This window comes from Pteropus alecto, unplaced genomic scaffold (genome assembly GCF_000325575.1).
Source record: "Pteropus alecto unplaced genomic scaffold, ASM32557v1 scaffold20, whole genome shotgun sequence".
Taxonomy (NCBI): domain Eukaryota; kingdom Metazoa; phylum Chordata; class Mammalia; order Chiroptera; family Pteropodidae; genus Pteropus; species Pteropus alecto.
In genome coordinates, this window is record NW_006436298.1 from 29816108 (window position 1) to 29839075 (window position 22968).

Sequence of the window (22968 nt, forward strand, 5' to 3'; positions counted from 1 at the left end):
GTGAACAGTAAGAAACCACTGGTAGATATGTTTTACATTGCACATTACCCAGTTTCTTTTCAATCTGATTAATAGAAGCAAGAATATTTGCTGAACATAACCTTATGGGGACCTCCTGGTTCCTGGTCCCTCACCCCTGTATTCAAATGGTAACATTAGTCTGCACTTACTGCTTATTCTCTGACCCCATTTCTTTCTATAAGCAGGAAACACATTAGTCCCTTCCTTTGAGAAGGAATTTCTTACCAGTGGTTTTCTTTTCTGTGACCTGGCCGTTATCCAGGTTTCTAGCCTCAGTTTCTAACCTGTTCAGGAATCCACTACACTCTGCCCTCTCTTCCCTTCAAGGCCATGGGCAGCACACATTTTCCCCTCTGTGAGCCAACCTGCTGCCCAACTCTTTCAGATCTGCTTAAACTCCTGACTTGACCTTGTTCAGTGCCAATTTTCCAAAACACAGATATATAAAAGCAACATAAAAATGTCACCTAATGGAGTTTTGAACCAATCCAATTCTATAACAGAACAAACTAAAAGGTATAGTATAAATTGAAAAAATTAAAACTGTGTGGTTTTAACTTCAGACAGCTTACCATTTATGAGATTGGATCTGCCAATGTAGGTACCAATGTGCCAGTTACTGTACCAGGCGCCTTATACACAGCACCACCACGGCCCTATCAGAGAGGTGTTCATACAGAGAGGGCCTTCTAGGGCTTACAGACATGCCCAAGATATACAGCTGTTAGGGGAGATTCTGGGATTAGATATGTCTTTCTGCCTGTGCTTCTTTCACCATTAACACTGACTCTCAACAGTGAATCTTTAGACAACGTAAATGTTTTGTTAAATAATGCATTTACCCTGATATAATGCTTTGAGGTCTGTAAAGTGCTTTCACTTATGTCTCATTTGACTTACAGAAAAACTCTGTGAGGTAAGTATAACTATCTCTGTCTTACAAGAGAGAAAACTGAGGCTCTGTAAGATTGACTTGCACAACATGACATAACTTGTGACACAACGAGTATTCATAAACTTAAAAAAAAAGTCACAAACATCTAACACCAAAAACCCCTTAAGTGGGATAGGTTTGTACTGTTCACCACACTGAGGGTAGGCGGTGCATACTGTTTGTCGCAGCAGCCAAAGACTTATTGGTAACACTGATAACCGAAGGGGAAAGGTGAGAGATTTCTTTTGGTTCACTTCTAAATTTCCTTGGCGTTAACTTTGGTTTATACAGACTCTCTATGCAATGCTTATTTTTCTACCTAATTACATAGTGTGCACTCCACACGTGAACATATTGAACTAGAAATTATATTCTACCACAGAGGACTGTTTTACTTTGGATAAGAAACAACCAAAAAAAAAAAAATCTCCTTTTATATGTGCTTTTTTTCACATGGAAACTATTCTTTATTAGGATCTTAAAGCTGATATGACAACAATGGTAATATATTGTATTACCATTAATATATATTAATGTATTATTTTACTTTGCTTTAATGTATTATTTTAATATATTCATGTATTATTTTATTTTGCTTTCAAGTGTTTTTCCTACCCTCCCCCTCATGGTGAGTGATTTATAGCATTTTACTACTTAAATATTCATTTATAGCTACTTTTTTTTTTCTTCAGGTTTTGTGATGAAGGAACCTGTACAGATAAAGCCAATATTCTTTATGCCTGGGCAAGAAATGCTCCCCCTACCAGACTCCCCAAAGGTATATCTAAGGCCTCTTGGATAGTTTCATATTAAGCTGCGTAATTTCTGATTCCAAAGTGCTTTTTATTACACATCTTTTCCAACAGTTGTTGACAGTGTTCTGTTTTGCAATTTCACACTATAAAATACCTGTATAATCTGCTTTGTATTGAAAAGCTCATTTAGGTAGTTACTCTTTCTCTGCATCTCTTTGATAAGTAATTTTCCCACACAGCAGTTTAGATAGAAAACTACCAAGTATACCTCAAGCCACCTTTGGCCTATGGCACATTGGTTCTTGATAGCAGGAGCATTTCATTAGCCAAGAGAGCTAGGAAAGAAAAAAATTGCTGTTTCAGCAAACAGATTTTATTCTTTATAGTCCTGGACCCTGGGTATTTAATGTGATGCCAAACCTCAGTTGGCTTTCTGACTTCACCTCTAAACTGTTTATAGATTCCTATATGTAAGTGAATTACCAGACTCTCTTTTATTACTTGAATGTTTCTTAATATCAAAGAGAATGTACAGTTGTTACGAAATAGGTTGGCCAGGGTTTGGGGATGATGTCTTGTGAAGAAGCACTTTTCTCTCTTGCTTCCCGAACTCACGTCAGCTCTAACCAGTGTCTGTTTTACTTTGCTTCAGTGAGCTTCAGAATCCTCTCTATAGTTGACCAGGCCACCACTACTAAACAAGTTTGGAAACTAATAAGGGGTCTATCATAGATTTGTTGACATTTTAAAAATTCATTAGTAGAACAGATAAAAAAAATATTTCTCCACAAAAAAAATTTTTCCACCTATAGATATTTTTTCTACAGACTTTTTTTTTTTTAGCTTACTAGGAAACTCTATTAATAATATGACTATTAGGAACCCTTTGGACTCCAAAAATTTATTGGCATTCTGGATTTTGTGATCTAGTTTGTAATGGTTTCCTCAATGAGATTTTTGCAGATACCTGTTTTCATATGGAAAGAAAAGTAATCTCTTTGAGATGCTCCTAAGAAGTCTATTTTCTATATTCAATCAGAAAATATAAATGAATATGAATATGTACAAACAAAATTAAAGAATGGGTATATATATATATATCTGTCATATACTGAAGGACAGAATTTTGTTTTGCTTTGTTCTGTTTCTTTCAAAATGAGTGAATTGTCCTCTTAAAGTGTAACTGATTACTCTAGTTCTGAAGTGGGAACTATGTATAGAATTCTATCAGAGCTTTGAGAAGAATCGATAGAGTAAATTAGAAATTTTCAGTAAATGCCTAATTTATTTTCATATAACATAATTTCATATGTGACTTGCTATTTTATTCCCTTTGGATTTCATTGATCAGCAACCTGAGATTAGGCTCATTTTAGATTTCCATTTCTAAAATATTAATTTGTCTTTTTTGTAAATCTTTAGGTGTTGGATTCAGAGTTGGAGGAGAGACTGGAAGTAAATACTTTGTACTACAAGTACACTATGGGGATATTAGTGCTTTTAGAGGTAAGTTTTAAAATGGTGGAACTAAGCATACTTTTCCATACTATAGTGTTTAAAATATATGTACTAGCTGTTATCCACATAAAAACATGAAGACTTGACTGCAACCTTGGCCCACTAGGAAACAACTACTTTTGTTTCTTTTAATTTGGGTCTATTGAGGAAACAACTTTTATTTTGAAGGATGTATTCTCTTATGCATATATTCTCTTATGCATCCTACCATGCTTTCTCCTATGCTGAGTTTAAGGTTCTTCGGCTTTCCAATGTATTATCTTATCTACCTGCTGCTATTAAGGGATTCCTTCCAGGCAGCATTGTCAGGGTAGGAGACAAGTAATTTATTTATATTGCTATAAGCAATCCCTTGGGAGAGTCAACAAATTTTGCAGTACCAGGAGTTCTCAAACACTCAGGCTCATGTCAATGCTTTATCGATAAACCATAGTTGCACTTCATGAACTCATCCATTGTCCACTGCACTAATGCAGAAACCACCCACTCCTTAGCCACCCACTGCTAAGCACTGCCCTAGACACCTGTTGCTCTACTCTTGATTGCTGTTCATTTAAATGCTCCTTTTCTTATTACGGAATCATTAACATGAGGAAGGAACCTCATTCCCAAGGCAACCGGGAGTGGTGCTTGTTATTCCTTCTGCTGCACTTATCAAAATCCAACTGCATTTATTCCAGGTTCACACTCTTGTGTTCACTGGAGTATAAACATTAAGCAGTCTTCTTAGCTTGTCAGCTTTTATAGTATGTCTTGCTGACTTACACATATTCCCCCAAGTTCTCTAATTTAACATTATATTTCTATTAACTAACTAAGTACATTTCCATCTCCAGACACATTAGCTTTCTACCCTCAACTAAATCTAAAAGTATATATCCATCTCTGCCTATGAAATGTTCTCTGGGGCCTTTGCTGAAAGCACCTCATGTGGTGAAAGGTTCCATAGATTCTCAGCATTCAAGACTGGGACAATAAAGCAATCTGCCTCTGGAAAAAGATGTTGGAAAGAATAATTTTATATAATTGAAAAATTATAATTAGTACTGCACTCAGATATGTTATCAATAAAACAAGCTCCTGTGGACCAGCCCATGACCCCAACTTCCAAATAAAACTTGTTTTTGCATTAAAAGTATGTTTTGAGTTATATATAAATAGCTTTTCATTTTTGGTACAGAATCTAATCTTAAGTTGTTAACTGTTTGTAGTGCTAAGGCAAGGTATGGTTGAAAACAAAGGAATGTATGTTTCTATTTAAGGAAAAAAGAAAAATTATCTGCTCTAAAAATTTACTTATGTTGGTATCAGTGGAATAGGCAGATTCTAAGACTGCTGACTTCCAAAGCACTGAGAAGACTATAATTTTTCTGAAAAGGTAAAGAAGGCTCTCCTTGACCACCACAGCTAAGGAGCTGGTCATACCCCCATACTCCCCTTTCCCCACTCTATATTCCTTTGTAGAACCTTAGACTTTACTGTTCGACTTAATTCCTTTTAGCTTTGTAGTACCTCCTAAGAGATCCTGCACTGATGCCCTAGGAAAATGGATGATATATACTGGTTTTTAAAATATATTATTGTAATAATTTAATTTATTACTGATGAGGAATTTGTTTTGTAATTTGTTTAATCTAGATGTAATTAAAAATTAGATATCTAATATATAAATATAGTTATTTTTTACTGTAAGAGACTGATGAGAAGCTTTTATAGTAATTTTTTATTTTTCACTTTTTGAGAATCATCTTTGTGAAAGAAGATATATGTGAGTTATGAGGTAGAAAGATTGCTAGTCCTGTAATTCATAGACCTTATCGTAATATAATTAAAATATAAACAAAAAATGTTGTTCACTTAATTCATTCAGTAGTATTAGATATTATCTTGTACCTTAAGCTATACATGGCTTAGAATAGTAAATAAACACATGGGAAAATATCAAATCTCAACTATAACAATGAGAGAGTATTTTACATTTATTAAATTAGGGATGAAGTAGAAATTGAATTATAATACCCAGGACTGCCAGGGTTTGGATAAATCTGGTACAGTTTGGAGAGCTTTGTAAATTAGTGCAGTGTATTTGGAGCAACTTTACCATATTATATATACATTTCATATAGAACATTAAAATCTTGCTCTAGGCTTTATTCTTAAAAAAAAAAAAAAGAGGGGTTTTTTTTGTTTTTTTTGTTTTTCATTTTTTTAATGAGCTACATACCCACAGTTATTTATGTACTGTTAACTGTTACTATGGAAAACCAGAAAGTTAACAAATGTCCCTTAATAGAGAACTAGTTAAATAAATGTTATAACAACAAAAATAACTAATCATAAAATTTTATATAGGCTGTATAAAATTGTATGCATGCTTATATGTTTCCAAGGATTATAAGGAACAAGGGGGAAAAAAGGACATAGTCAATAAGCATGAAAGATGGAATTGTGTTATTTTTTTCCCTTTAGAATCTTAAAACATTATCTTTATACTTTTAAATCCCACAAGTAGAAACACTATTTTAAATCCTTCAGTACCTGCCAATTAGTCTGCCACATTCCAGCTTACACTCTCCTGACAAAGAGGAGTTAATGTATATCTCTACATGCCCTATTTGATTTATTATAAGAGTGACTTGACTTTAAAAAATTTCTATATTGTAATTGTACACTTATCTCCAGATGTACATGGAAGTAGAAAATAATTCTATTATATATTTTAATGATTAAAAATACATTATATATGTTGTGTATGTATTATATATACACACCCATATATAATCATATTCATGTCAGTGAAGATTTGAACTTAATGTTGTCAAAACTATTGATGATATTTGAAGAATATAAATTGTAAATCAGAAACAGACTATAATTATGAGGAAATTACTGCAGTCTTTTGAAAAATGGGTAAATGTTTGGCTTAAGAGTATGAGCACTTTTCTACACAGGGAAGATTTTAGAAAGGTGAGAAACATAGGACTTTTCTTCAATAAAGCACCAACAGTGAAGGTAAAATATCTTCTAAAATTTGTTGGAATTGATCAAGTATCAGAGAGAAGAATATAACCTGAAACCAACTGGGTATGCTTGGACTGTGATCTCTATTAGTAGGAAAAGATTGAATGTGATTTTAGAGTGAGTTCTGTGGATTACGTGGAAATATTTGTTTTGTTTTGGTTTTTGTTTGTTTTGGAAATTTCACAGAATGTGAAGCTGCAAAAACATCATTTATAAACAGCCAACTTTATTAAATGCCATGTCAATCACAGTGTCAGACCTTTGCTGGGTATAGTAATCTCACCGCCCTAAGGCTTTCAGTATATTCTAGCAGGAAAAACAAGCACAAAAACAGGGTATTTATAGGCAATAATAGAAATGTATAAGAAAGCTGTGGAAAGGCAGAACAGGGGGATGTCATCTGTGAAAGGCTTCTTAGAAGATGGAACCAGAGCAAGAATTCGAATGGAGATCAGAAGCCCCCATGTAGGCAGGGGCAAGGGGAAGACACAGTTAAGACAAAGGTATCAACACAGGGGAATAACAAGTAAAAAGCCTCATGTCCACAAGGAACGAGTAGTAATTTGGCATTACTGGAGTGTGAAACGGAAAGAGGGAAGTGGCAAGAAATGAGAAGAGAGGTGAACAGTAGGGACCAGACCCTAAATATTTTTGGTGGGACTTGAATCTGTAGGCACTCAGAGTGCTTATCAGCCAGGCAGTAACCTGATGAGATTTCTCGCTTCAGTCCGGGGCTTGAAGGCATGGAAATGTTAGTAGCCTTATGAAGAAAGGGTCAGGGCTCTAGGAGGCCAAGGTGAGATAGGATTGGGACTCTAGAAGGCCAGAATGAGTTCTTTTTTAAATGTAATCTTCTTTTTACAAATTAAAATTCTGTGGCAAACAGAATGTAATCTAATTAGAAATGAAAGCTCCATGTAAGCAATAGCATAGTACAGGGATTAGGTGATCAATCTCTGAGACCAGGTGGCCTGGCAATGGCACTTCCTATTTTCGTTACACTTACTTACCAGGCTCAGCCCTCCTCATCAGTAAAGTAGAGTCTTAATGGTTTATATAAAGATACCTGCTAAGTACTCGGTAAATGATAGCTAGTATCATTATAGCTCCTATAAAAGGCTTCAAGGGGACATATATTCTCCTAAATGCAACCTTTTGTTATAGTTGCCCGTAACATGAAGAGCACGTTGGTTACTTTTCAAGAGTGTTATAATTTCTCATTATGTTTAGACACAAAACTGTGTTCACATTTGTCACACAAAAGTTTTTGTTATTCTTAGTTCAGTTACACAAAGATAAACTTTAAGATCAAGTCTCTGCACTTAAAGAAATTAGGATAGTGGAAACCAGAGATTCCTCTTGGTTCTTTTTTTTTGCTAAGTTTTTTTCAATAAAGTCTTGTTCCAAAGAGAAAATTCTCCTGAGATTGTTGCAGAAGTTTGCCACATTTTTTATGGATGTTTTAGCCCAGGGGAAATCTTAAAAAAAAAAAAACAAAAAAAACTGGCCTCTCCTTTCCGAGTTGCTGGCATTAGCTTATTAGTCTCCAACTGTAACTCATTTCTCAAACTGGAAAACCCATGCACTCGTGAACTGAAGTTGGAACTAATATTCTTAAAATGGAGGTAAGGATCTCTTCCCAAGTACACAAGCTTTGTCTTTGGGTTGGCAAAATTTCCAAGATACAGACTTACTGTCCTTAAGCTCTTGGTGCATAGAGGAAAATTCCAGCAGATATTATCAAGGACACAGACACCACACACACACACACACACACACACACACACACACACTCACACACACACACACACGGCTTCCGCCCTTTCATCACAGCCCTCGAAGTACAGCTACATTTTAATATGTTTTGGGGAGTATAGCTAAAATATTTGTTTTCCTTAGATTGAGTATTTAATAATTATATTTTAAATGAGATAAATGATACCTGGGATCTTGTTTTCAACTCTTCTTTATGTGAGTTCTAAGAAGTTTATTTTCCAAATTTCTGGGGTTATATTAGTAAAATCAGATCATAAAATTCTTGTTAGAACCCTTAGAGAATGAATCATTTTCAATAGCCAAGTTTTCCAGAAAGCAAAGGTTTTAACTCTTTAAGTACTATAACTTGAAAACATTTTGTACAGAAATCTTTTCCAAATATAGTATGTGCTTTATGAAATTAAAATAGGTGGTAGATGTTAAATGCTAACAGCTTTGCCCAACATAGAGTGAACTGGCAATAAATGTTAATTGCCCTCCTCATCTTCTTCCCCCTTCTCTTTGTAATTTTGGGATGTCGTTCTGAATATCAACTACTACACAGTGATTTCTCTTACAATTTTAGGAGTAGCTGGAGTTTTTCCATGTTGCTGGTCTTACTGTCTTCTGTCTGCTTTTCTGGTTTTCTAGAGCTTCCTCTGTTGTCAAGCTCCCACTTCAACTCATTTTAATTCAAACAGCACTGCATAGAGGCAAAGATGAATAAGAACAAATTCTGCCTTCTGTAGCTTACCATCCAGTGGGGACAAATAAAAATAAAACAATAACTGTAATCACATGAGCCAAGTGCGCAGTTCATGCAGTGAGAGCGGGGATTGAGAGGCAGGCAAGACCACCCCAAGTTTAGAAAGAGGTTTCATGTTGGCAGCCTTCTCCCTTGTTCTAAATTATTTGATGCTTTAGATGTGGAATGTAGGTAGCTAAATTTCATATCATTGTTTGTAAATTTAGAACAAACAAACACTGAATTGAAGCCCTTAAAAAGAACTTTTTGAATAAAATCTTGGGAACACTAGCGTTTGGACTTGATGATCTTCAGATTTGAATCTCCTTGCCTTCTTTGTGTTATTTTACCCCGGCTATGTTCCGTTTAAGGTGTGGCTTCTCAATAGCTTAGTTCCAGACAGCTGGGTGTTATTAGACATAGAGCGTGATTTCATGCAAGCACACTCTGCACTCATACACACACAAGAGGAGCCCCTATCTCACCACAAATGAAGTAGTAGAGTGGCATGAGGGACTAGAAAAGTGGCAGGCAGAAGGGAAAGCAGAGGACTCCAGAGGAATTCTAATTCCTCTCTGACTCCTGCCACATCTCTGCCTTACAAAATCACAGCCTGGAAGCTATTGGAAAAAGCTCTGAAATTGTAAACCCAGGAAAAGTCCCTTGCAAATGCATTTTTGAACAAGATGGAGCATAGATCAGTAGCAGGACAGCTACACTTAAAATTATTTTATTCCAAGATAAAGCAGATTACTGAATTCAGTGTAAGCATTAGAGTGCTCTTGACTCCTTGCTACCTGATTGCCAAGATAGCAGGAAACTGGATGGAAGATTGCTCCCCGTTGCTTCCTCTGTTCTCCTGTCTAAATCTATCCTAGTAGCTTCCCCCTGCATGCTTTCTGGCGAGATAGACAAGCCTGCTATGACTCACTTCTCTGCAAAGTAAGGGATACTATGAATCAGGGTATTTAAACCCAGGTATTTTTCAGTGTTCTGGATTACTTTCCATATTTAAGAATCTCTTTTGAAATCGCAAATATGGATGTTGTTAATGCTTCCCCACCCTGGCATCCACCATGGAGATGCCAGAAATCCATTGAGTCTCTACACTGACAAAGACATAGATGGCACCTTTCTAGCACTCAACTTGGCCTTCCTTGAATAGGACCCTGACATGCGCATAGTCCAGCAAGCCTAATCCTCTTCCAGAATATAGCAGGTTAATTCTTCACCATCGCTTTTCATTCGAGGGCACATCTAATGTTTCTGAGTTCTCAACACCAGGGACAGCCACCTGTCTAAACAAGCCTCATCCCCAGCAAATACAGAAATATGGTTCCAGGAAAGGTGTGCTTTACCTCAGTTTACCCTTTCTGTCCCAAGGCTGTGGTACCCATGCCATTCAGCAAGTCTCCTTTCTCCCCACCCCTCAACTCTCAGTTCCTACTTCTCTACTATTCCTTGATATGGGAGTACAGACTTTTATTGAAATACTTTGGGTCAGATATGGTTTGGAATTAAGAACTTCTAACCTTTCTGAAAGGTACTCAAGTGCATAAACGATATATTACATTACGTCACCTTCAGGGCTCTGGAACACCATCCTTAATCAAATACGCTAATATTACTATAGCAAAGTTTTTAAATAGCTACACTATAACAGATGAATAAAGACCATAAAAAGCATCACTTTTGTTCAGGTCATATTTTGTTGTCAAACATCATGAAAAAAACTTTAAATTTCCAGAGCTTTTCAGATTTTAGAGTTGCAAAAAGTTCTAGGAAACGTATTCCTTAATGGATGATTATTTGTTAAAATACTAACAGATGGGAGGACTGGATATATTTGAATATTTTCCCTTAAAATAATCTCTCTCACACTTTATTTTTCATCTTTTGGAAAATACAGAAAAACATTAAAAAGAAAAGTAAAAAAATCACTCATAATACTTTACTGTTTAAAAAATCTAAAATATGAGTGTTGTCACTCATGTCTCTGAAGATATTAAAAACCACTGAAATACACTTCAAATATCTGAATTGTATAGTATGTGAATTATATCTTAATAAAGCTATTGAAGAAAATGTGTATAGAGTAAAAAGAAAAAAATTATAATACCCTCTTTAATCCCATCTCTCTTTCTCTTCCCACCCGAACTCCAGATAACTACCAACATTTTATAGCTGCCAACTCTTTATATGCTTATCCCAACATTTCCATATATGCACAGAAACCAGAGATATGTATATAGGCACTTTTTCTTTTTTTTTTTTGGACAATCATCATATCATACTCTCCACAGATCTGCATCTGTTGTTGTTTTAATTTAACAATATACCCTGGGCATATTTCTAAGACAGAACATGTAAAACTCTTTCATTATTTATAATGACTTCTTAGTAGTAATTTATACATCCTGTTCCCTATTAAAGACTTTTAGGTTCTGGATTTTTTTGCTATTACAAGCAATACTGCAGTGAACGTTAATGTTGGAAATGTTAGAAAAGTTTGTCACTTCAGGGTAGCTTTCTAGAAACGAGATGTTTAGGTCATGGAGTGTATAAACCTTAACAGATTCCACCAAATTACTCGACAAAACAGGTTTTCCAATTTACAATCCACAGTTAATGAGCAAGCCCCATGTCCTTACCTACACTAGTTGTTTTCACACTTGAAAAATTTTGCCCAGTATTTACTGAAACAAAGGAACTTCTCTTGTTGTTTCATTAAAGGATTAGAATTAGCTGGAAGATCTGAATAGAATTATCTCTAAAGTACATAGTCTAGGTCAGGATTTCTCAAGATCTGACCTGAGACCTGCACCAGAATCTCCTTGGGGTGCTTTTTAAAATAAAAATTCCTGGTTTCAACCAGACCTGAATCAGATGCACAAAAAGTAGAGGTGTACAGGAGCTGGCTCGTATTGACTCACAAGAGCCAATTGTTAATTTTCATATCTTTTGTGAGCTTATCATTAATTGTAGCCATCATTAAAAATAAAGGCAATAAATACTCAAAAATTATAACTTCCTAATTATTTTACCATATTTTAATATTATCTGTCTTCTTGAGGGTATTTATTTCTATCGTATTCGTATCGTGGAAATACTATAAAATTGTGTGTTAACTGTTCATGTCTTCCAACCCAGTGTTCATTAGTAGCTCGAAATCAACCATGATGGGAAATTTTACATTGTGGAAACTGAAAAATGCTGCAAATCAATGCATGATAAATTATTTTGTTGGCTCTTGAGATTTAAGAAAATGATGGGAAAGATATTAGAAATGCAGATTATTGTGACTAGCCAAAAGATTGAAGAAATATTCTTCTAGTATTTAAAAGCTATTATTAATACAACAAAATTTTGCTCACATTGTTGAGGAGCAAGTACAGTTCCAACGTGTGTCTTTGTTGTTTCAATAAACAAGAATATCAGCAAGCATTCCGAACTACTCACTCATCAGTTACAGCCGTAGGTTGGCTATGGAAAAGTTCATCAAAAATTAAGAAAAGAATTCTGTGAAATTCAACTGAATTTACAATAAAAAGTATTATATATTTTTTATTAGTTGTAAATGTGAGCTGCACATCTTTTATATTAAAAACTATAATAAATTTAGATATACACACATATGCATATTTTTTCAGAAAGCCAATGCACACCACTGAGCCCAGGATTCGAAATTTTAACAAGCTCCCTAGCCGATTTTTATGCAAACTGAAGTTTAGCAACTGAGGATCAAATTTTCCTAGTAAGGATTGAAGTTACTTCTTTTTTTTTTTTTTTTCCTTGTACTATAGATATGTCAGGACAGTCTCCTAGGGCTTGGGACAGCAGCAGAATAATTTGCATTTACCAAAATATGTACAATTAAATCTCAATTCTCTTAAAAAAGAGAAAAGCTTTGAAAGAAGAAAATTCAGTTAATTACTCTCCAGTTATTCTAGCACTTTATTTTACTTAGAAATTTGAAGGAAAGTTTATTTTTATTCTTTTTCACAAAATTTGGTTTTTGGATTTTAAAATGTTATAATAGTAGAAGCCACTTACAATGCATACATGACTTTCTTGGACACTTTCTTCTCTATATATAGGTGTGCAAATAGTTCTCCTTTACACTGAAGCTAGATAAACCTTTCTGAAGAATGAGCAAAAATATGTTATATCCCTCTATTTATTAAATTTTTAATTTTTAATGTGTAGGGTAACAGAGACTAGAAAGTGAAAAACAGCAACCATGACAGCAACTCAGAAATTATTGGCAAGATAACATTCAACTTGCATGAAATTCCATAGATTCTTAAGCCTTTTCAGATAAAAGAAATTGAAACCTGGCCGAAAACACATTGTTGAAAAGAAAACAATGACTTTTATTTCCTTCTGAAACAAACAAAAAAAAGGAGTAAAAATCATAGATCTTAGTGTTGTGTACTAATTCGTTTTTAAAGCACTTGTTTTTAGTACCAGAGACCAAGTCTTTAGGGTGATAGCACGAAAACAGCATGACTAGAAGGGATCCTCTAGCCCAGCCCCTCCATTTTAAAGAATGGAAATCAATGTTAATAAAGGTTAAGTGACTTGCCTAAGTCACTTAACTTAGTGACATAGTATAACTGGTATAGCTACTAGTCCAATGCTATTAAAATGAGAAGAATTTAATTTGTATTAGCTTTCTAGTTTGTATATGTACCAAAGTTCACATCCTAACTATATAAAAGAAGTAATGGAGTCAGTATTTCTAAAAGTCCTTTGAACCACTAGGAATGAAGGGGAATGAATTTATTCATGCACAAAAGAGTAAATACGAATAAAGATTGGGATCGTTTACCTCATCTCATTTATGCCTTTTCATTCTGATGTATGAAGTAATCCACTTCCCTTATCATGCAGTGATATTTCTAAACCAGGTTGCTTGATAACCCCACTGATTTCAGAATAATTATAATCGAATGTTCTTCATGTTCTTCTGTAACCTTCATTATACACAAGCAGCTTGATGTGAGTCATGGGAATGATTTTAGGACTATTCAATACCTCTCAAATGATCGAAAAGAAGCCTATTATCTTGAAGCATTCTTTTGCTCTTGCCAATCTCGTCACTTAAGTATGAGCTCCCTGATTCTCTAGCTTCCAGCATTTCAACTTTGTTAATCATCTTCAGTATGAAATCCTAATGATCCTTATTGTCATTCATTTCATGGGACACCTGTTTATTTTAATATCTAAATATCTTCATTAAGTATCAAGAATTACATATTCATTCATTTGGTTATGATAAGATATGTAAAGAACTGTAGCATTCCTTTTTAAAGAACATATTCAGAATGTTCTTTATGCTTTATAATGTCTTTTTAAAGCAATTTGACATTGAACAATATATTTAGCTTAAGTGATGAGTTTTGGGGGGAAGAAATTTTTCCCTGATACCATTTAGTTTTTCACATTTTCTTGTTGTTGTTTGGTTTGTTTGTTTTTGTTTGTTTGTTTGTTTTGAGAAAGCCTTATACTTTACCCACATTTTACCCTTTTGCAATTCATATTTTTTAATCATTCATAATTAACTCCTTTTTGAAGGTGGTCAGGGCTTCACAGTGATCAGCTAATTAATGTCATATAAATTAGTAGCAGATAACATTTCATTTTTTAACTAAAAGAAATTAAGAAGAGAAATAAAAATTAAAAGATGCAATTAGGTTTCTATGAAATCAAGATCAGCGCACTAACACTATCCAAGGCATTTTTTTTCCCACATACTCCACACATACTCTATCTGGTTTCTTACCCCTTACCCTGTCCCTCAGGCTCCCTTCAGTGCCTTTCATGTTTACATTTGTTTACTGTGTTCTAGGAACTCTGGTTAAAGATGGATGTTGTTAGAAATGTTAAGATTCATACATTCCATTTCCCATTTACTAGTAATTCTTTTTTATGTTAGTTGACTGTCTTACTTGTAAAATGGGAAAAGTACCCTAAATAAATATATGTCCAAAAAGCAATCGATGAAAACCATTCAAATATAGCATATAATGATGTTTACAAAATAATCTGTTAGAAACATAAAAGCCAAGCTTTCCTAGGCCTGGAAGAGACCCTTCTAACCTCCCTGTTTCTGCCGACAGAAACAATCATTACTCTCATCTTCATCCAATTTGGAAACTCTTCATCCTGCTCTCTGTTTCTTTTCATTACATATTAACTCTTTTTTTTCTCCATCTTTGAAAACTTTCAAGAGACTTTCTTCTTGTAGAGATGGTTCTCCTCCCTCACACTGTTCTTGTCCCATTTCTTTGCAAGTATGCCTTATCCTTGTTTATCCAACCTAACTGTAATGCACCACCTATTTATAATTATTAATAACTGACAGAGAAAAATGTGGTCAGTAACCACAGACCCTTCTACACTGACCCTTTATCTTACAGTATAAAGACTTGTTTAGGTCTGAGGGAATTTTGAGAGATGATTTGGGTCGCCAGGGGGTTTCAGTGTTTTTCCATTAATAGAATAATGATACTTAGCATTTTATACTACTTCTCAACTCAGAAGTGCTTTATAAATGTTTCTTCATTAAGCCTCATACCACATTACAACATAAACATATTGAATGACTGAAAATTAATGCTAAATCAAATATATGAGCTCTAATGTTCCAAGAGTATTCCCTAATTAATACCAAAGGCTACATGCTTGCATAATCATATGTAAATTAGATGCTTGGGTTTATTTTTTCATTGAAAAACCTGAACACAATACACAATAGTATTTAAGTTGATGAAGATAACTGGGTTGAAAATGTAGCCACTGATTTTAGGTGACTTTCAAAAAACACATTCCAATTAAGTACAGCTTATGCAGAATATAAACTTCTTATTTTCAAAATAGGTTACCCTCTATCATTCATGAGCATTTAGAGGTTTAAGTTAAATAAAAGAGGGAGAACATGTTACACAAAATAGTTGAGAATTCAAAAGGGTGTGAATGGTAAAAAATGTGTGTGTGTGTGTGTGTGTGTGTGTGTGTGTGTGTGTGGTAGAAAATACCTTTCAAATGATTCAGAAATTCATAATAGAGGATTTTATATGAGAAATGTGTTTTTGTTTTATATTTCAAATGAAATTTAAAACTGTTTCTTTGATCAAAACTCTTAAAGTCCCTTTTCATTTCTATACTTTTACAGGTACATTCTGCCCTCAGTGGCGGGGAACAGACAATAATTGGCAGAATGCAAAATAAAATTGAGATTATCATTTTTAAAATGAATATATATTAAAAACCAAGATACAGAAGTAAAAAGTGATTGTAGGACTTTTCACTGAGAGAAAGGGGAGATTAAAAAAATATTTGTAAGTAACCAGGTATAATATTAAAAATTGTTCAACCAAAGCCTATGAAGCTAGTGGAAAAACTAGTTAAAAGTGCCTGGTTTTAGCCAAAACACAGCTTCTTCAGAAAAACAAATAAATCTTTAAATATGGTCTGTATATAAACATAAAGATTTAAATTTTAATGCCTCAGGAAGGGGACACAAGTGGAGGGCTTTTGCTGCTTGATCTGTGTGCTGCTTACAAGGATGTGTTAGTTTTTTTTTCTTTTAATTCCTGAAGCTGTACCTTCTGATTTGTGCACTTTTCTGTATATTACAGTTCAACAAAAAGTTCAAAATCTATCAATAATTTAAAAACTTGGTGCCATGTTTTTAAAAACACTGTGTTTACCGGTGGTTTTGTCTTTTAATTTTATTTCCTCAAAAGTGTGATTCTGAAACAGGTTCATAATTCTGAGAGAGAAAAAAAAACACTGTAAATCATAAGCTTTGCTGTAGGTTTTTTTGTTTTGTTTTGTTTTGTTTTGTTTTTTGCATTCATAAAAGATGGAAACAGGAAAGTGCTCTGACATTAGTCCTGCCATAACATCCTCCACACACAGAGCAGTTATAAAAACACTTTGGTGAGCCTGCCTGTCTGCTTTCCATTTGATCTCTTGTGGGAACAGCACGAACCATCATTTGTGAAAGTTGTCTTCTTGCAAGATGGGTAAATGCATTTCTCTTCCTTGCCACGGGACAAATGGAAGCTGGTAATTTCTAGTCCCATAGCAGTGAATACAAAATCAAAAGAGGCTAACTCACTGCAGTGACAGCTTCAAAAGGAATTCTTTTTTGAAGACTTTTTTTCCCCCATAGTGCTGGTTTATTTAGCACTGAAGCTTGTCTGCTAAGTCAGCTTTCAGAAGCCTCCAGGAAACCTTCTGTGCTATTTATGTAGTGTGATAACAGTGCCCCTATTTCAGTTACATTTGCTTAGCAGATACACATTTGCCGTGGCAACTTAAAATGTTAGTGTCTTTTTGAATGGAGACTATTTTATATATATCACTGTATCTGTAACTGGAGAGTCCTGATATTCTGAGAACATGTTTTCAGGGATCTAGGAATTCTCTAAGAGATACTTTCTCACTTGAATTTTGTTTTGAAGAGACTCTAATAAAAAACTTTAATATATGTATTTTCTGGTTAATTTGGAAGATCATCTTTTTACTGAGTAAGTCAAGTGGCTTTTGGACCTGCATTTATAATCTAGGTGGTACCAAAAGAAAAACAAAGGAAGAAAAAAAGAAAAAGAAAGAAAGTAGAAAGAAAAGAAATGGCTTCACTTCATTAAAATCAGGGTTCCATGTAATGTGCCTATGCCCAGAGTGAACACAGGAAAGAACCCTATCTACTGTTCCCTCTGCTGTTTTCTATTTGCCTCCTACACTTGTGTTTATCTCTCTGCTGCTGCAGGGTTTCAAATGTACAGAAATAACTTTTTTTATATAACAACACAGTCCAACTGCATAGAAATACTTTTTTTTTTTTTTTTTTAAACAACATGGCCCAGCCAACACAACTGACAGCAGTCTGTTCCAATGCTAGGAAAACTGGCCTTGTTGGCTCTATTAAGAGATCTCAACTCTCTACTCTCCTAAGGGATTTTCCAAGTCATTTTGACTATTTGAAAATTTCCCTGACATAGAAATGAATCCCCAAGTAATCTCCTATTCTTGGTCACCTTGGGAGCCATGACTTAATCTTAGCAAAACATCAGCTGTCCCATTAATTTATTGTTGTTAATTTAGAACAAAGAACCATAAGAAAAATACCAAGCCAGCTTAATAGTCAAATAATATTACAATATCTAAGTACGAATATTATTGCGAAATTATTGGAGCATAGTGCGATATCCTTCATTCATTTTTGTTTGTTTAAGATGGGGAGAAGGTAACCTTTAAATTATGTTCAGGACACTGAAAAAGTGGAAGGGTATGATACTGTTTAGAACTATTTGCCTACAAATTTTCTAGAAAAGCTTTTAATATTAAAGATGTTACTTTGTTTTTAATAAGACTTGGCAATGGTTTCAGGCATGCTTTTTCAAGACTTCCATAAGGAAAGGATCCATTATCCAAAACTGTGGTTAGGATAGTAGATAATTGGTGTGCTTTATCTTTTACCTTTACCTTCCTAGGAGAGAGTAGTGATTTGAAATCCACTCTATGACTGTCTTTCTGAAGGATTTTTTCAATTAGTGGAGTGTAGTTTATAACAATGCGTTGGATCCCTCAGGATCGATGGTTAACCTATCCTTTTATTGAAGCAGGAAACAACTAGGACAAGATGAGCTCATGAAGTGTAGAGGGCTACCTCTAGAGAGAAAGATTAGAAGACACCAACAGACTTCTAAGGACCTACGATATAATAGGTTATTATCATGCATTATTCCACATCCTTACTATACTACTTAGCTATAAATCCAAGCAGGAACTACAAGCTATTATTACAAAAAAATGGATAACTTCATATTCCATGCATTCACCTCCCATTAAGAAAAATGAACTTCCTGCTTAAATGGATGTCCTTAGTGCTTTTGGTTACTTATCCATTCTTGCTTAAGTCCTTTATTAGCTTCAAGATATTTCATAGATAAATGCCTTGGAAGTCTCAAATAAGTAGAAGTCTTTTTCTTTTCAAGTAAATAATGTTGACTAAATATTAATACTTGAGAATCAGTTTTGATGCCTTGGTGTATTACCAGTTAGCTGAATTACTTTGGCCAACACTCTTAATTTCTGTAAACTCTTTTTTTCCTGTCTTATAAAGTGCAAGAGTTAAACCTTAATATCATCAGGGACCCTTTCAACCTGAAATTCTATGAGTCTGTATATTTTATAAAATACTTTGCTGTGGTTATACATCTCTGCCTAAGCAGAAGAGAGCAATTTCTCCAAAAAGGCAGGCTGAGACTCTTGTGGAGCGGTCGTCCTGTTTTCATCTTGTTCAAGATTAGATTCTGATTGAATGCTATTTTCAAGTCCTATCCAGTGTCTGTAAATACTTGTTTCTTTCATTATCAGACTACTCTTTAGAAGTCTTACCACTCAACCAACAGTACTGCATTATTAGACTCTTATTTTACATTTCTTTTTTTAAATGATTATTTTAACTTTTTCATTGTTAATGTCTTCACTTCTACAAAAGCTTCTAATACATTATAACGAAATATAATAGCATGTAATGAAATATACCTCCCAATGTCATCTGATACCTATCTAGTGAATGAAGTTTTATCTCCATATCTTAAAATCCAGTAGGTTAAAATTATGTCTTATGGAAAGAGAACAGCAATCATGAATGAGCCCTTTAATAGGGATGTCTTGGGTTCAGTTCTCTGTAAATATAGAGCATCAATAGCTAAAAGTCAAGTATTTTTCAATGTTCCTTAGAGAGGCAATGAACCTATAGACCAATACAATGAAGGAAAGAATGACTTTACTTTGGAATAAGAAAACTAAAGTAAGATAAATGAAACTACTTGGAAAGAAGAGCTGTCAGAATTTTTGCCTGATGACAGTTGTACAGGATAAGTGAATAAATATAGATTAAAACAACAATTTCCATATCAATATAAAAATGGCTCACTCCCTTTTCTACAAACATAAGATCCTGTTGAACTGACTTCTTCTAACCCAGAACTTGGAAAGAAGCAGATGGTCAGTTCAAGGGGAGCTTTATTAATAAAAGTCATGGAAGGACCTTTAAGCAATGCATTATCAACTCTTTCACAATCATGTTGTCTCTAATTCAATAATTTCAATTCAGCCAGACCATGGTGTTTATTTCTTTTTGAATGTCTTTATATCACTGATCACTCTATTCTGTATATACTAGTTCAGACCCTTCTGAATAAACATTTCTATTTCCATGTAGAGGATTTCTATTTTGTATAATACCTTTAACATACCATTTCATCATAATTCCTTTTTTAACCATCTCTTTACTCATTTAATATTCCCATGTTTCTTTCCTCCTTCCGTTCCCATGTTACTAGTTTGAGGAATTTGATGTGCTTCAGTTTCTTCAATTAAAGAAAATCTAAACATATAACTGAAATATATTTATTAAAAGTAAAATATTCATGTGCTGAAATTTTTTGGAATCTACCAATAAAAAGAATAATCATAATAATAACAAATTTATTGAATTTTTACTATGCTCCAAATAGAGTGCTACATTCTCTACATAAATTATTTTATTTATAAACTGGAGCTTCTTAGTAGTATCAATATTGGTCACAAGCACAAATCTACCAAATATTAAGTAGATAATCTTCAGGATCCTACTCATTTTAGCAAAAGAACTCAATAGGCACCTAGTTGAAAAGTGATAACAGTCTTATAAAGCACAATGGTCAAGTAAATGTGTGTGTGATTAAAATACACAAATTAATTCCAAACTTCACCCAACAAATCTTACATATTGTACATAGGAAATGTACAATATTTATAATGAAACATGAATCGGGACTTGTCCACTTTCTAGTCTACTTTTCATTCAAACAAATTCAGTCTTATAATTTCAGGCTATTTTAATCATTTGATTCATTACTGTTCCCATCTTTTTTTAAGCTGTGGTATTCCATTTCTGTGGTCTTCTGCCTTGCGTTAACTTTTTCATTTATTTCCCCTCCTCTACTCTCTCCTGTTTACTTTTATTGTAATTGATGAATCAGTCTTTCCTACCAACTTTTTTAGCTAGCCTATGATTTTGATATTGAGTTCATTTTCTGTACATTTCTAAACTATCTCAGTTCTAATTTCATTTTTTCATCTTATGTGATAAAATATTAGCAGAAGCACTGATGTATTTCTTTATGATAATAAACCTTTTAAGTATCTTTCATTTTTATGATGATGCATGTCAGAGACAGATTTCATATATAGCCTCGTGAATGGAAATGAATTAATTCTTATGAGGCTTCATATCTTGTGGCAAAAGCACTGCATTACAATAGAAGGGCAGACAAAGTCAGAGCACACTGGAAATCATTGGTAAATTATGCGAAACTAACTGAAGTTTTTGAGTTCGCCAGAAGTAAGATCAGTGTAGGGGTTATGGAAATAATAATGCATCACTGCGGCAAGGATCACTTTGGAGTTAGAAGGTCATAATCTTCACACCAAACACTAGGCTGAAATATGTTTCTCTCCAAAGCTGCCACTTGGCTATAAGAATAGCTATGTACCTAGGAGCCTTCCAGACCCCCAGGCCACCTTGTTTGAAGGAGTTCAAGTTGCTCTCACTGGAACTTCTCACTGTGTCTACACATAAGCAGATGGGCTCTTCAGGTCAAACTGTAGAAAGTTGTACTGGAAAAGATCACAGTCATTTATAATACTAAAATTTGATTTTAAAATAATGACTATATGAATAACAATGGACTCTATTAATGTCTAAAATGTACGTAAATACGTATTTTAAGTATTTTTTTTTACTTGGAGATAGTTTCTAGAATTTTGTTCAGCTAAAATATCATTTGTTAAAATGTGTATTTGTCCATTACTAAATAACAGTTTCTTAAAGTCACAGTTAGAATTGTAATTCTATCACTTCATGGTTAAACAATGATGATAATCTAAAGTGTTATCTATAATTTAAACCATAATATCTACATGTTCATACACACAGGCACCTAAACACACAGCATAGTTTTTAGAATTTCTTCTGATTCACTGAATCAAATCAACCAGATAAATTTGATGCGAACAAATTTCTACAGCCACGAGTTAGAAACTCTAGTGTGATATTTTTAAGTGTATCTATTCACTAATTTTCTTTCTGTGTATTTTCATTTCTGGAGCTTTTTATAAAACAGGCAAGATTTTCATTTTGGATCTTTATATTCACTCTCCCTTTACCTGATGCCAGAGAACTCAAAAGGGTGAGAGTCCAAAGAGGAACCAATGACCAGATTCTTGTCTTATGCCCCAAGAAAGAATTCAAGGACATGATGGACAGCAACCAGGAAAGCACAAGTTTTATTAAAGTGAAAGTACACACTTAAGGGAAAAGTGTGAGCAACTCAGAGATAGAGTCTGCCCTGAGCTGTCTGTATTATAGGCTTTTGTTTTCTTGGGAGTGGGCGTGCCCCAAGGCTATCCATTCTACCTCCCAGTCTTGGCTTATTTCTCATGCCATCTGGAGGGAAGGAGGCAGGCAGCCCAAGGCCATCTATCCTATCTTGTCTCCAAGCCTGGGCTTGTTTCTCATGCTGGAGTCTCACACTTGAAATCAAAACAGGGAGAGGGCTAAGTAAGGAAGTAAGGAAAAATTCCAGAACTGTATCCTGGAAGGGAGAGGTGGGGGGACTTCCCTAGGCTAACTATCCTGCCTCAGACCCATATAAGATTTACACTCTATAAGACAAAATTTGGTCTCTCAAATTCAGCTTTCCCTAAAGTCTTTATGTTATATAATATGTAAGTCAGAATTCAGTATATTTTTCTCTAGAATGCATTGATTATTTTATATTACAACTTGCGGTTTTAGCTGTTTCATTATTGTGTGACATCCTTGACTTCCTTATAAGATATGGCATGTTGCTGATAAATATATGAGATTAAAAGAAAACCTGGTACTATGTCTTGGCAATGGAGTGAGTGGTGAGACTGTGACTCACTTTTAAAACTCTAGAGGGAAGCAAATAGACAACAGTTATGTACTAGTGGCTATTATTTAATTTGGAGAAAACTTCAATAAGTGTGGTTATAAAATGTCTTCAAATTAAAATTTGTTTTTGGCTTATTTTTGTACTTTTTTGAGTAAAAAGCTCTCAATTTAGACAATTCTAATAAAGAACATTATTTAACAGAAAGATGCACTGTTACTGGCAGTAGCTGGTATG

The 22968-nt window shown here is 34.2% G+C and overlaps 1 protein-coding gene across 14 annotated transcripts in view; it reads left to right on the plus strand.

The window, feature by feature from the left end:
• The window catches only part of PAM (peptidylglycine alpha-amidating monooxygenase), a 143700-nt gene that overhangs the window by 55022 nt on the left and 65710 nt on the right, over window positions 1-22968 (plus strand). For all 14 annotated transcript variants that reach the window (XM_006913249.2, XM_015590487.1, XM_006913252.2 and 11 more), the window contains exons 5-6: window positions 1648-1733; window positions 3133-3216. In XM_006913249.2, the coding sequence (XP_006913311.1) occupies window positions 1648-1733; window positions 3133-3216 (170 nt within the window). The remainder of the gene's footprint in view (window positions 1-1647; window positions 1734-3132; window positions 3217-22968) is intronic.